This window comes from Telmatherina bonti, assembly GCF_933228915.1.
Source record: "Telmatherina bonti genome assembly, chromosome: 20".
Taxonomy (NCBI): Eukaryota; Metazoa; Chordata; class Actinopteri; order Atheriniformes; family Telmatherinidae; genus Telmatherina; species Telmatherina bonti.
This window is the reverse complement of record NC_136618.1, coordinates 7,279,220-7,291,719: the sequence shown is the minus strand read 5'-3', so window position 1 is coordinate 7,291,719 and position 12,500 is coordinate 7,279,220. Positions and strand designations below refer to the sequence as shown.

The following is a 12,500-nucleotide window of genomic DNA, read 5'->3' as shown; positions in this document are numbered from 1 at the left end:
CATCTGTGCAGGATTAAACCTCCAACTTCAGCAGCTTTAATGTACAAAGTCTGGGAGACAGTATGTCACCAACCGCATGTTGTTTCAGACCACTTCCTAAACTCTGGTGGAGCTCGAGTCTCACTGTCAGGAAGACACAAGCTGCTCTGCTTTCAGCTCGCTAATCCCTGGGATCAGCACACATCACAGCATCACGTCCCGAGGCTCTGCTGCCAGCTCAAGCTGCACGTCTGCGCTAGGTAGACAGAGATGGCCTGCTGCCAGGCCTCAAGGCAGCCATTATCATCCAATAATGGTCGCTTCACCTATGGGTGCGCTTCCTCCTGCTGCCGGTTAGCGGCAGCTCTGGTGTAAACAAACCACAACCGGCTGTTTCACTCCATCGTGCCGTCCTTCATCTGGAAGATTCCTTCATTCGCCAAGACATCCGAGCAAACATTAGCTGGAGTTAAAGTTAGCTCAACTCACATGCTGCTGGCGGCGTCTTACTTCACTCTGATGAGCCTCTGGAGCTTTAATGTTTCTGTGACGTGACAAAAACTAAAAGAGAAGAACCATGAATGATTAAAACCCTGAAACGCGGTGGCAGCCGCTTGACTCGACTGCTTTTAGCTCAGAAGGTTTTAAAGACACTTTTTGTCACGTTTAGCGAACCGTCTTCACCCGAAACCCTGAAGTAACATGGTTTAACGTTGGATGTTTATCTGTTTTCATTTTATTTTCTTATTTATGCTATCATTCAGCAGCATTTCCACATCTTCTCCTTCCTACAGTCCAGCTGAACGCGGAAGCAGGGTCCATGCTAACAGCTAATGTTGTCACACCACACCTGAAGCTCAAAACAAGATTTTTCACTGCAAATACATTTTCCTTACAAATGATGCTCCATTAAAAGACTAAATAAGTAAACTTTCAAAAGTTATAAGATTCATTAGCAAAGAAACACTCACCCAAACACTAAATTACTGAGTTTTTATGTTTGTTTCAGTTGGTTGAGTCTTCGCCAGGAACTTTGGTCCAATCCAAATGTTAAACCAGGACAAGGACCCAAACGCAGGGTGAAGAGGCAGGCAGGTGTAGGAACAAGAGGTTTAATCAAAATAATGGTGGGGTCAATAACAAAAACATGGCTGCACTAAGAAGCAGATTCATACAAGAAGATGATCTGGCATGGAGCACATGAAACCCAGAAGGTACACAAGCAAACCAGACGAGGAGCAGGTGAAGAAAATTAGCCAATGAAACCAGGTGTAGAGGACAGGAAGTAAAACAGGATGTAATGCACGAGAACTACAAAATAAAACAGAAAACAATGAGACAGAAAGACGACAGATGAATACACAGAACCATCATGGAGATAAACTACAAAATAAACAGAAGCCAGTACGATGAAGCTCGACTAGGACACAAATACGTTACCGTCACATGAGTTAACTTCCCAGTTATTCAGGATCAGGACAAGCAGGACATGTGGGCCTATTGATCCTCAGTATCTGCCAGTCAAAATATCCGATTTAATACTTCTTTTAGTATCAAAATAGAACTCAGCTGATAAAAAGTGTGCCGTTTGTTTTCACTTCTGAGTATTTTATGCCATAAATTACATGCAAAGTCCAGCCACAGCGTGTCTGCTGGGGTAGTAGCATCAGAACCAGAGACTTGAAGAGAATCAACAAACTGATCCAGAAAGCTGCTTCTGTGCTTGGAGTAACTGATTGTCCAAAGAAGAATGCTGCACAAGCTGATGAAGATGATGGAGGATTCTTCACACCCTCTCCACAACACAGTGATGAAACAACAAAGTGTGTTCAGTGAGAGGCTTCTTCAGGTCCGATGTAAGACTGAAAGATACAGAAGATCATTCCTGCCAGCAGCCATCAGCCTCCGGAACAAGACCTCCTCAAGTTAATTATTATCTACTACAATATTGAATTTCCATTTGGAGATTAATGAAGTATTTTTTAATTTAATTTCATTCCTTCTGTGTCACATGATGACGCGAGCCTATCAGGTGTCATGTTGACGCTGATACTGTTAATCATGATCATTTTGTTTTGATATTTTACTGGTTACATGTTTTTATTCTATAAATGTAAATAATCTTTTTATTATCATTTTAAATGACTTGTTTCATTATGTTTGTTTAATTTAGTCATCAGTATAATTTCTGGTTGTTTTGAAAACTTTTATGAATGAATTTTATGTTTCATATTCCCCTCGCATTAAAGATGCTCCCTGAATAGTTTGATTTTCCTTTAGGGGGCAAGATGTATCAATATTGGTATCAATGCTGGTGAAAAAGTATGATAAATGTATGGTATGGTATACTATGCTATGCTATGGTACAATACGACACGATACGATACGATACGATATATGATTTGGTGTGGTATGCTATGCTATGCTATGCTATCGTACGATACAATACCATACAATACCATACGGTACAGTATGATGCGATACGGTACGGTATGATATGGTACGGTACGGTACGGTACGATACAATACGGTACGATACGATACAGTACGATACGATACGGTACGATACGGTACGATACGGTACGGTACAGTACGGTACAGTATGATACAATACGATACAATACGGTACGGTATGGTACGGTATGATACAGTATGATACGGTACAATACGATACGATACGGTATGATACGGAACGGTATGATATGATACAGTATGATACGGTACGATACGATACTGTACAATACGATACTGTACAATATGATATGGTACAATACGATACGGTACGGTACGGTACAGTATGATACGATACGATACGATACGATACGATACGATACGATACGATACGGTACGGTACGGTATGCTATGATGTGATATGATATGATATGATATGATATGATATGTGATGTGATGTGATGTGATATTATTTGATATGATATGATATTATATATATGATATGATATCAACATGGAACATTTTGATATCACCATTTAACGCAGAGTTTTCCATTGATCATTGGAGGTTCACATGAAAGGGGCGGAGTTTGCAGCAAGAGACCAATCACAGGCACGCAGAGGAGCTTCGTTGTGATGAAGACAGTTATTCTTGACATATACGAAGAATTCAATCATGGTCCGCGTCAAAAAGCGACACTGTTGTCATAGCAACAGCCAGATAGGACAGCTCTCAGAACATAGCGGAATGCGTAAATTTGGCAGGTTATAGAATATTAAATCATCGGACAAAATAAACAGATGTTTTAGGCAGAGCTTCCTCAGTTCCTTTCTTTCCTTCCATATATTTCATGTTAGGCACAGAAAGGACGGCCATTTACCTAGAGAATGATTGGTCAGGATTTGGTGTTTTAAACTAGTTCGTCTCTTATCCACAGCATAACCAGAGCAGGTTTAGTGTAAGTTACCATGGTGATTGAAATGCGAACCTGCCTAACAGTACAGGAAACGCCGGGTTAACCCCGAAGTTACCAGGATCAAAGAAAATCCAGCTTCAACTGCAGGACAGCAACAGAACCCACCAATCAGGACAAGATGATGTCACAGTTCCTACTGAACTTGAAAGCTCTCAAATTCAGAGATCAGGTCAATTTCAAAATCATACAATTCATGTATTCAGTAATTCATAAAAAAGTACCACAAAGTATCCAGGGGTTGTTTCAGATGAGGGAGAGTTCATATGCACTACGAGGTACATGCTTCCTAAAAGCAGATAAAGTAAACACACAAACTAAATACCATTAAATCACAACCAGTGGAGTTAAACTGTGGAGCAACTTAAGTGAAATGTGAACTTATGTCCTCCTCTTATCAAATTTAAAAATATCCTAAAAAAAAAACATATATCACAAACATACAGGACAGAATTACTGTGATTTATGTATAATGTATGTAAGTGCATGTCTGTCTGTATATGTACATGTTTCATGTGTGCATATTTATACATGTACATGTATGTATATACATCTATGTACATGTGAATGTGACTGTACATAACTCTATGTATGAGAAATTTAATTTAATTTGTCGAAATTATCACAAACAGTAAAAATGTGAGAAATTATCCATTTATAAAGTGAAGAACTTAAGACATATGGCATGCTATGCTATGACAATGAGTATTGCGAAGAAAATCAAATAACCATTTACTGGTGCGTTATGTTTCTCTCTTTTTTTTTTTTTAATAGTCTTATCCAGCATTTAAGCAAGCAGACTGATGTTCTGGATGCTGTGTTCTGCTGAGCAAATTTATTTTGCCAAGGGGAGCTTATATAGATATGTTTCTTTTAAAGAAAAAAGAGGCAGATATTACAAGAAACTGTCTTTTTCCTGCTCCTTTTCGAGCATGGTGCTCTGTATTGTTTTGTTTTTGTACTGTAAGGTCTTGTTTTACCTTTTGTATGACCATGTGAGAAATAAATATCAGCAAAAATGTCTAAGTACAAAGTGAACAGAGTAATCCTATAATACTGCAGGGGATGATACAACAAGGCAGTAATGTACAGAATCCTTTTCATGTCATCTGGAGGGAGACGAGCGCTTGAGCATTTCTGCCGGTGAAAGCAGCATCGCATTGTTCAGCCATCTGCCTTCAGGGGCCCTCGGCTGACAGGTAGGGCCATCCTGAGGAGGACGAGGTGGAGCACGCCTCCTGGGGACGTTGCAGCGTGAAACAGAAAAACTTTTCCACTTGCTCCCAGTGACATTTAACTTAAGGAGGCTCAATCCGTCCAGTAAACATTCCCAACATTATTATTTTTCTCCTTGGTCAGATTTAGATCTAAATGTTAACAACAAGCCGGGGTAAATGTTTAGATGGGGGGGTAATGATGAAGACGCAGTTTTATCCACTAGAAGGAAATGAATGAACTAAATATTTATATCGAGTCTTATTCCAGCGGATGTCTGTCACCACAGAGGATGAATACTCTCACCACGCATCCACATTTCTCCATCAGAAATCCTCGTTTTTTGTCTCCCGGAACGACTAGTCGTGTTTATTTTCTGGAATGTCTCTATTTGTTTGTGGTTTGGAAATGGTAAACAGCTTTCAAGTGTCAGTGATATGATTTAAGACCGCAGCTGCTTCACACTGGAGCCTTTTACTGAAGCTGCTGTGGATTCATCCAGCAGCTTTCATGCATTCTCTGCAATCTATTAAATGAAAATACTGTGATGTAAACACATTTACCAGGTAAATAATCACAGTTTCTGCCTCATCTCTGCACAGAACTGGACCCGTTGGGGGAAACAGGCCCAAAAAGAGTTGGGAAATCCCCATCATTCCACCCAGCAGGATGGATCCATGTTGTCATGATGTTTCCAGCAGATTCTGATCCTACCATGTGAATGTGGAGCTGAACTGGAGACTCATCAGACCAGCAACGTTTCTCCATCTTCTATTGTCCAGTTCTGGTGAGTCTGTGTGAATTGTAGCCTCAGTTTCCTGTTCTTACTGACAGGAGGGAACCCGCTGTGGTCTTCTGCTGCTGGAGAACATCTGCTGGATCTCAGATGTGATTCGTCGTGTTTACCTGTTTATCTGTGCAAAACGCCTTAAAATGAGTCTGAATCAGATCTGTAGTCTTTAAATGGACCCTGAGAAAGTCGATTCCACCATGATGCAGGTAACGCTCGTTCATTCATTCATTCATCATCCTAACCGCTTAGTTAAGCTTTGTAGGGAAGCTGGAGCCTATCCCAGCAGTCTTTGGGTACAAGGCAGGGTACACTCTGGACAGCTCGCCAGTCCATCACAGGGCGCATCGCACGTTTAAAAAGAATAAATCATTTCGACATGAGCAAAACTTCTGGCTTTCCAGATTTACACGATTCTTCACCATTTTACGGATTTCACTTTCTTTTTAAATTCTTATTAAATCTTACGCAAAGTCAAGTCCCATTTCAGCTTCCTTATGTAAACGGAGACGTTCGTTGCAAACGCTGTCATACGTCTATGCCATCATACTTCCATGCGTCTTTTATGTTGCCGTGGTTGTTAGGTCAGTTCGTCCACTAGTGGGCAGTCCTGAGCGAACACACCGCTATAAAGTTGTTCACAACAATCCAAAAACACCAGAAGAAAACTAAAAACTGTTTTGCTGTTCTCAACTTTTGCATCTTCTTCAAGTGATTTTTATTTGGCAGTCTCTTCTTCTCTGGTTTATTTCTTTAGTTGGTTGTGTGTCTCAACACTGCCCCCGGTGGTTTCTGGTGGTATTGCTCCGTTTTCTGTATTAAACATATTTACAGAATTAAATGGTTAATCTGAATGTTTCGTCGATTGTAAACACGGCTAGCAACGCAGTCGTCCTGATGAGGAGGGAGGTAGGATGCAGGAAGCGAGATAGAGAACAAGAGTAGAATCAAAAAGTGACTTCTTTTCATCTGTTTCCCAAAAGGAAGAGTGGAAGGAGGACGAGAACCCAGTCAAACAACCAGTAAAAGTGACGTAACATCATGTAAAGGATGTCAGAGCTGCGACGCTGCAGTCGTGTCTGCTGCTCGGAGACTTCCGCATCATTTCAGAAGTTCCTGAATAAAAGATAACAATTTAAGTTTGTTTAAAGGTTTGAATAAAGCAGCGGATTGAATGAAAGTGCAGCAGGAAAGACAACGTGTGGGGGTTTGAGGAAAGGCCTGTTACGACCCCAGGAGGTGTGTTTCTGTGACCGTGTTCCGGTGTTAACAGGTTCCATGTGTGTTCACACTTCATATATTGTTCCATGAGCTGCCATCGCGACAGCAGCACAAAGCTTTTCAGGACCACTCCGACACGCTGCTGCAGGAACGCGGCCCACCTGAGGAAAACACGGACTTTCAGGCCGGTAATCAGCGGTGGGGGGAGGAGTGCCGTTGCTTTAAAACTCGCTGGGCTGCTTCTGATGGAAGCCGTTGGGAGGCGGTGGTGCCATGTCAATCCAAACAGTTTAACTGGTTTGTACTGCAGAAAAAAACTGATGCTAATGACTGCTGGAGGGGGCGGCGGGGGGGCCGTGGCGGCCGGCGTGGCACATGCACTTGTTTTTGTTACCTCACTGGAACCTTTCTGGATTCACTGACCTTGTTGGGACTAATCACTGTCATGGGGCGCGCAGCGCCGTCTTAATGAGGCGACGTCCTGGTCGGGGTTCGGCGTGGCGAGCAGAACGAGGTTATTTCTGGGTTCAGATCCTCGGCGGAGCAGATAAGACTAGAATCTCCTTTAGAAAGTCACATTTCTGCAGCAACGGCCAGGAATGAGGCTAAAGCAAATAGAGGTCACATTTAGACTGCCATGGCAGCTGGAGGACATTATTATTAGCGGCTAATAGTCCTGGGGGAGGACCGGGCCGGGTCGAGCCTTGCTAATGCAAACGGCCTGGAGTGGTGAGCTGCTAAAGTGTTTTCCTGTCGTCCTAATGAAAAGAAACAAGGCTCAGCTCTGATACGCACGCCGTCTGCTGATGTGGACCTCTCCAAGTTGCCACGGTAACCATGGAAACCATAAGATGTGAACTTTTCAACTCGAACGATTCCTGTTTTCTGTGCTGCAGGCGGCTCATAATGCGCCGACTGTTGCGGTGGCACGTCGCGACTCCTGGAAACGTAAATACTCAGGAGGAGTTTGGAAAGTCAGAAGACGGACGCGACGGAGACCTGACCTCAGACTCCAAACAAGCCGTCACGGACGGCGTTCCATTCCTCTGCTGGTTTCCGTCCGTGTTCGGCAGGAACTTCAACTGGAGCGGAAAAAAACTGAAGACGTGTTTTCACAACTTTTAACACTTTAACCAGAAATGTTGCTTTTTACTGTAATGATTTATTCCAAAGAAATAAACCGAACTTCTGAAGTATTTTACAAAACGATGCCAACACCAGGTGACCTTTAATTTTCACCTGGTGTCCACCTGAAGGGCCTCAACCCTCATGTTGGAAACCTCAAGTCCAGACTGAGCTGCTCACAATGCAATCAGAGTAAGAAGTCCAGGTTTGTCCAATAAATAAAGATAAAGGTTTGATTAATGGAAAGAAAAGATATGAACGATATTATCTTTTTTTTTCATCTAATAAAAAGGAAATAAACCAAAACACACGTTCTGGAACCTTTTCTGTCATAAAGGAGACACGGTGCCCTTTAACTTGCAAAAGATTGAAATGAAAAAGCTAAAAATAATTCAATATATCTTATGATTGTATTTGATGTAACTCAAAGAATGCTGGAGAAGCATTTGACAACTAACTAGGTTAACTAGCAACAGGTCGGTAACGTGACGGTGTAAAAGGAGCATTTCAGAGAGGAAGAGTCTCTCTGATGTTAAGAAGGACAGAACTTCACCGGTCTGAGACAAACTGGATCAAAACATTGGAACAATTTCAGAAAAATGTTTCTCTGACTTTTAAGATCCACCTACAAATGTCCTATCATCAAAAGATTCAGGAGCACCGGTCCAGCAGGACCACGCTGGACCACATCCTGACGGTGGAACAGGAGAACCGGTCCAGCAGGACCACGCTGGACCACATCCTGATGGTGGAACAGGAGAACCGGTCCAGCAGGACCACGCTGGACCACATCCTGACGGTGGAACAGGAGAACCGGTCCAGCAGGACCACGCTGGACCACATCCTGACGGTGGAACAGGAGAACCGGTCCAGTAGGACCACGCTGAACCACATCCTGACGGTGGAACAGGAGAACCGGTCCAGCAGGACCACGCTGGACCACATCCTGACGGTGGAACAGGAGAACCGGTCCAGCAGGACCACGCTGAACCACATCCTGACGGTGGAACAGGAGAACCGGTCCAGCAGGACCACGCTGGACCACATCCTGATGGTGGAACAGGAGAACCGGTCCAGCAGGACCACGCTGGACCACATCCTGACGGTGGAACAGGAGAACCGGTCCAGTAGGACCACGCTGGACCACATCCTGACGGTGGAACAGGAGAACCGGTCCAGTAGGACCACGCTGAACCACATCCTGACGGTGGAACAGGAGAACCGGTCCAGCAGGACCACGCTGGACCACATCCTGACGGTGGAACAGGAGAACTGGTCCAGCAGGACCAAGCTGAACCACATCCTGATGGTGGAACAGGAGAACTGGTCCAGCAGGACCAAGCTGAACCACATCCTGATGGTGGAACAGGAGAACTGGTCCAGCAGGACCACGCTGGACCACATCCTGACGGTGGAACAGGAGAACCGGTCCAGCAGGACCACGCTGAACCACATCCTGACGGTGGAACAGGAGAACCGGTCCAGCAGGACCACGCTGAACCACATCCTGATGGTGGAACAGGAGAACTGTATAAAACCAGAGCAGAAAGAAAAAAGATCGAACCCTCAAATAAATAAAAAAATCACTTTTAATGGAAGTTTTTTTTCTTTCACACTCGATCAAGCTTTTAGTTTGATCACAGAGAGGATGACACACACCCACACACACACACACATCCATGCACAAACACACACACACACACACACACACTAACACACACAGGTCAGTTTCATCAGACAAAAATATATAGATAAATTTAGAATCTTTACAATAAGCGTGAAGATGGAGGAGTGTGCACGTAAAACACGGCATCTTTTTACTCCTCGAGTCTTTTCGTACCCTGGTCAGTGTAAAAATCCTCCTCAAACTTTTCTGCTTTTCACAAATGTGCAAATAAGACAAATTTGGAATCCTTCAGTGTGGAGAAGTCCAGGATCCTCCGGAGCAGGGCCGAAACGCCGACTCCACCTCGCTCCAGTTTAAATACAGCTCTGCCTCTTTAGCTTCAAGTAAAGTGCTCGTCTAGCAAAAACCACATGGCGTGAGATCAGTCTGCGTCGTTCCCACACACACAGGCCGGCAGGCCGGCCCAGGAGAAGCAGGAACGTCTGTCTGAAGTTAAACAAGGAGGCCGTCCTGGCTGTCGTCCCCTTATTTCATCATACAAACTCCAGCTTGCCGTGGCCGCTGTACATCCCCCAGTGCACCAGCGACAGGATTTTATCGTTGCCCAGGTCCGCCTGCCTCATCTTGTCGCAGGTCAGGCAGCAGTTCTCGTGGCCCGTCACGGGGACCATGCACTCCAGGTCCAGCTTGGCCACGTGACCCTTCTTGGTGTGGTGTCCGTGGAAGCTGTAGTGGAGGCGGGACAGCATCTGCTGCCGCTGGTCCTGCAGCCGCTTGTTCTCGCTGCGCAGCATCCGCAGGGCCAGCATGATGAGCAGCACCAGGATGAGGCCGCCGGCGATGGGCACGGCGATCACCGCCGCCCGGAACCACACCTCCTTGGCCGAGGCCAGCTCCTGAACCCGGGTCACCAGGTTCCTGTTCCCGCCGTCGGACTGGTACCGGATATCTGCGTCAGAACAAAGCAGTTACACCGAGAACGGACGCGTCGAAGTAAAGAACATGAGTCTCATCTGAGTTTAGAATCCGGATCTGAATCCCAGAACCAGATTCTAAACCTCAAACCTCCCTTAAAACTGCATGTAGAGTTTAACCCTTTAGACCCCAGTCAGCCTGTAGACGTGACGTTTCCATGGAGACGTGGCGTTTCCATGGAGACGTGGCGTTTCCATGGAGACGTGACGTTTCCATGGAGACGTGACGTTTCCAGCCTCAGCCGTCAGATTGTGAGGATAAAATGATGTAAAATGAACGTATGAAGAGATAAAGCCGCATAAAGAGCAACCAGGAGTTTGTAGAAATAACACACAGATCAGCAGTGACCAAGCCTTTTCTCATCTGAAACACACACACACACACACACACACACACACACACACACACACACACACACACACACACACACACACACACACACACACACAATTTACACACGTCTTCCTGCTACTATCTACCTGCTGTCCTCACTGCAGCACCTCCACCTCAGCTGCATCCCAAACATCTTCTTGGCTTTATTCCAGCCATAGAGGATCATTATTTTCCTGCTTTTCTCATCACTTGTTGATCTTTGGCTGCTCCTGATTGGACGTTACCGTCAGTTTAAGCTCTCTGATTGGTGGAAAGTCTGACAGGAAGTGTCTTCATCATCATGTCCAGGTGAAAATAGAGGTCTCTTAGCAACATGGTGGTGATGGTGATGAAGATGTGATAAATAATGGTGGATTTACCATCTAGAGTCTCTGAATAAACACTACATGTTGTGTCTGGATTGTAAACCTCCTGGACGGATAGAAACACTGGAAAACCTCCGTAGACCAGCTGGAGGGTCACATGACTTTCCCAGAGGAGCAGGATGGCGGGTATATAGGTATATAAGTGAGTCTAAAGGGTTAGTTTGACTAAATAACCCGTTGAGCTGCTCTGTCTCTGGGTCACAACAGAAAATCCCCCCCGGAGAGCAACTACTCCCGTCTTTCCGTGCACCCTTTCATTGCCCAACAAACCAGTATTCCTACATGTAAAAACTTCTCCTGGGAAGCAGATTCCTTCTCACTGGGAAAATAACACGGCGAACATGTAATAAAAGAAAAAAAAACACATCTGATCTCTTTCCAAGTGCTTAAAGGTAAACTCGCTGCCTTCCCAGGCTCAGCGCTGCAGCCCGTTAAAAGTCAAAGTGAGTCAGCATGACGCTGCAAAACCGGGAGGGGCCGCCCACATCCCGACCGCCACCGCTTCAGGGTCCTTACCTGCAGAGTCCCTGGTGTGGGCCAGGTCATGCAGGCCTCTGTAGTTGCACATGTCGTCATGGCAACACTCCAGCGTCAGAGCCCCCGTCTGGGTGTCCTTTTGGCTGCTGCTGCAGATGTCTGCGGCGTTGGCGACGGGGTCTACACACCCGTGGGTGAGGGGGGAGTTGACGCTGAGCGGGGTCCAGCACCTTGGTGAAGCAGGCGTTCAGTTCGGATTTACACATGTATCCTGTGGCCACGCAGTGCGGAGCGTCGCAGTAGCATCGGATCTCTCCTGGGGAGGCAGGACAGACAGGTTAGTGTCAGACGTCCCTAAAAACCACGTCAACACCTCGGGTCCGCTTTCAGCACCACCCCCCGACGCGGCACGCTCATCCCCCAAAGTATCTGCTGCAGGAAACAGACAGGAGGCTTCAGGGAGCTTCCAGAGACGTCCAGGCTCCTCCATCCAGGTCCCTGAATCCAGGTCCCTGAATCCAGGCTCCTCCATCCAGGGTCCCTGAATCCAGGTCCCTGAATCCAGGCTCCTCCATCCAGGTCCCTGAAATCCAGGTCCCTGAATCCAGGCTCCTCCATCCAGGTCCCTGAATCCAGGCTCCTCCATCCAGGTCCCTGAATCCAGGTCCCTGAATCCAGGTCCCTGAATCCAGGCTCCTCCATCCAGGTCCCTGAATCCAGGTCCTGAATCCAGGTCCCTGAATCCAGGCTCCTCCATCCAGGTCCCTGAATCCAGGCTCCTCCATCCAGGTCCCTGAATCCAGGTCCCTGAATCCAGGTCCCTGAATCCAGGCTCCTCCATCCAGGTCCCTGAATCCAGGTCCCTGAATCCAGGCTCCTCCATCCAGGTCCCTGAATCCAGGCTCCTCC

The 12,500-nt window shown here is 45.8% G+C and overlaps 1 protein-coding gene across 1 annotated transcript in view; it reads right to left on the bottom strand.

Annotated features, from left to right (window-relative positions):
• Positions 1 to 9,444: 9,444 nt before the first annotated feature.
• The window catches only part of bambia (BMP and activin membrane-bound inhibitor homolog a), a 5,132-nt gene continuing 2,076 nt past the window's right edge, over positions 9,445 to 12,500 (bottom strand). The window contains 3 exon segments of the mRNA XM_079259429.1: positions 9,445 to 10,330; positions 11,631 to 11,805; positions 11,807 to 11,907. Of these exon segments, the coding sequence (XP_079115555.1) occupies positions 9,915 to 10,330; positions 11,631 to 11,805; positions 11,807 to 11,907 (692 nt within the window). The 3' untranslated portion in view covers positions 9,445 to 9,914.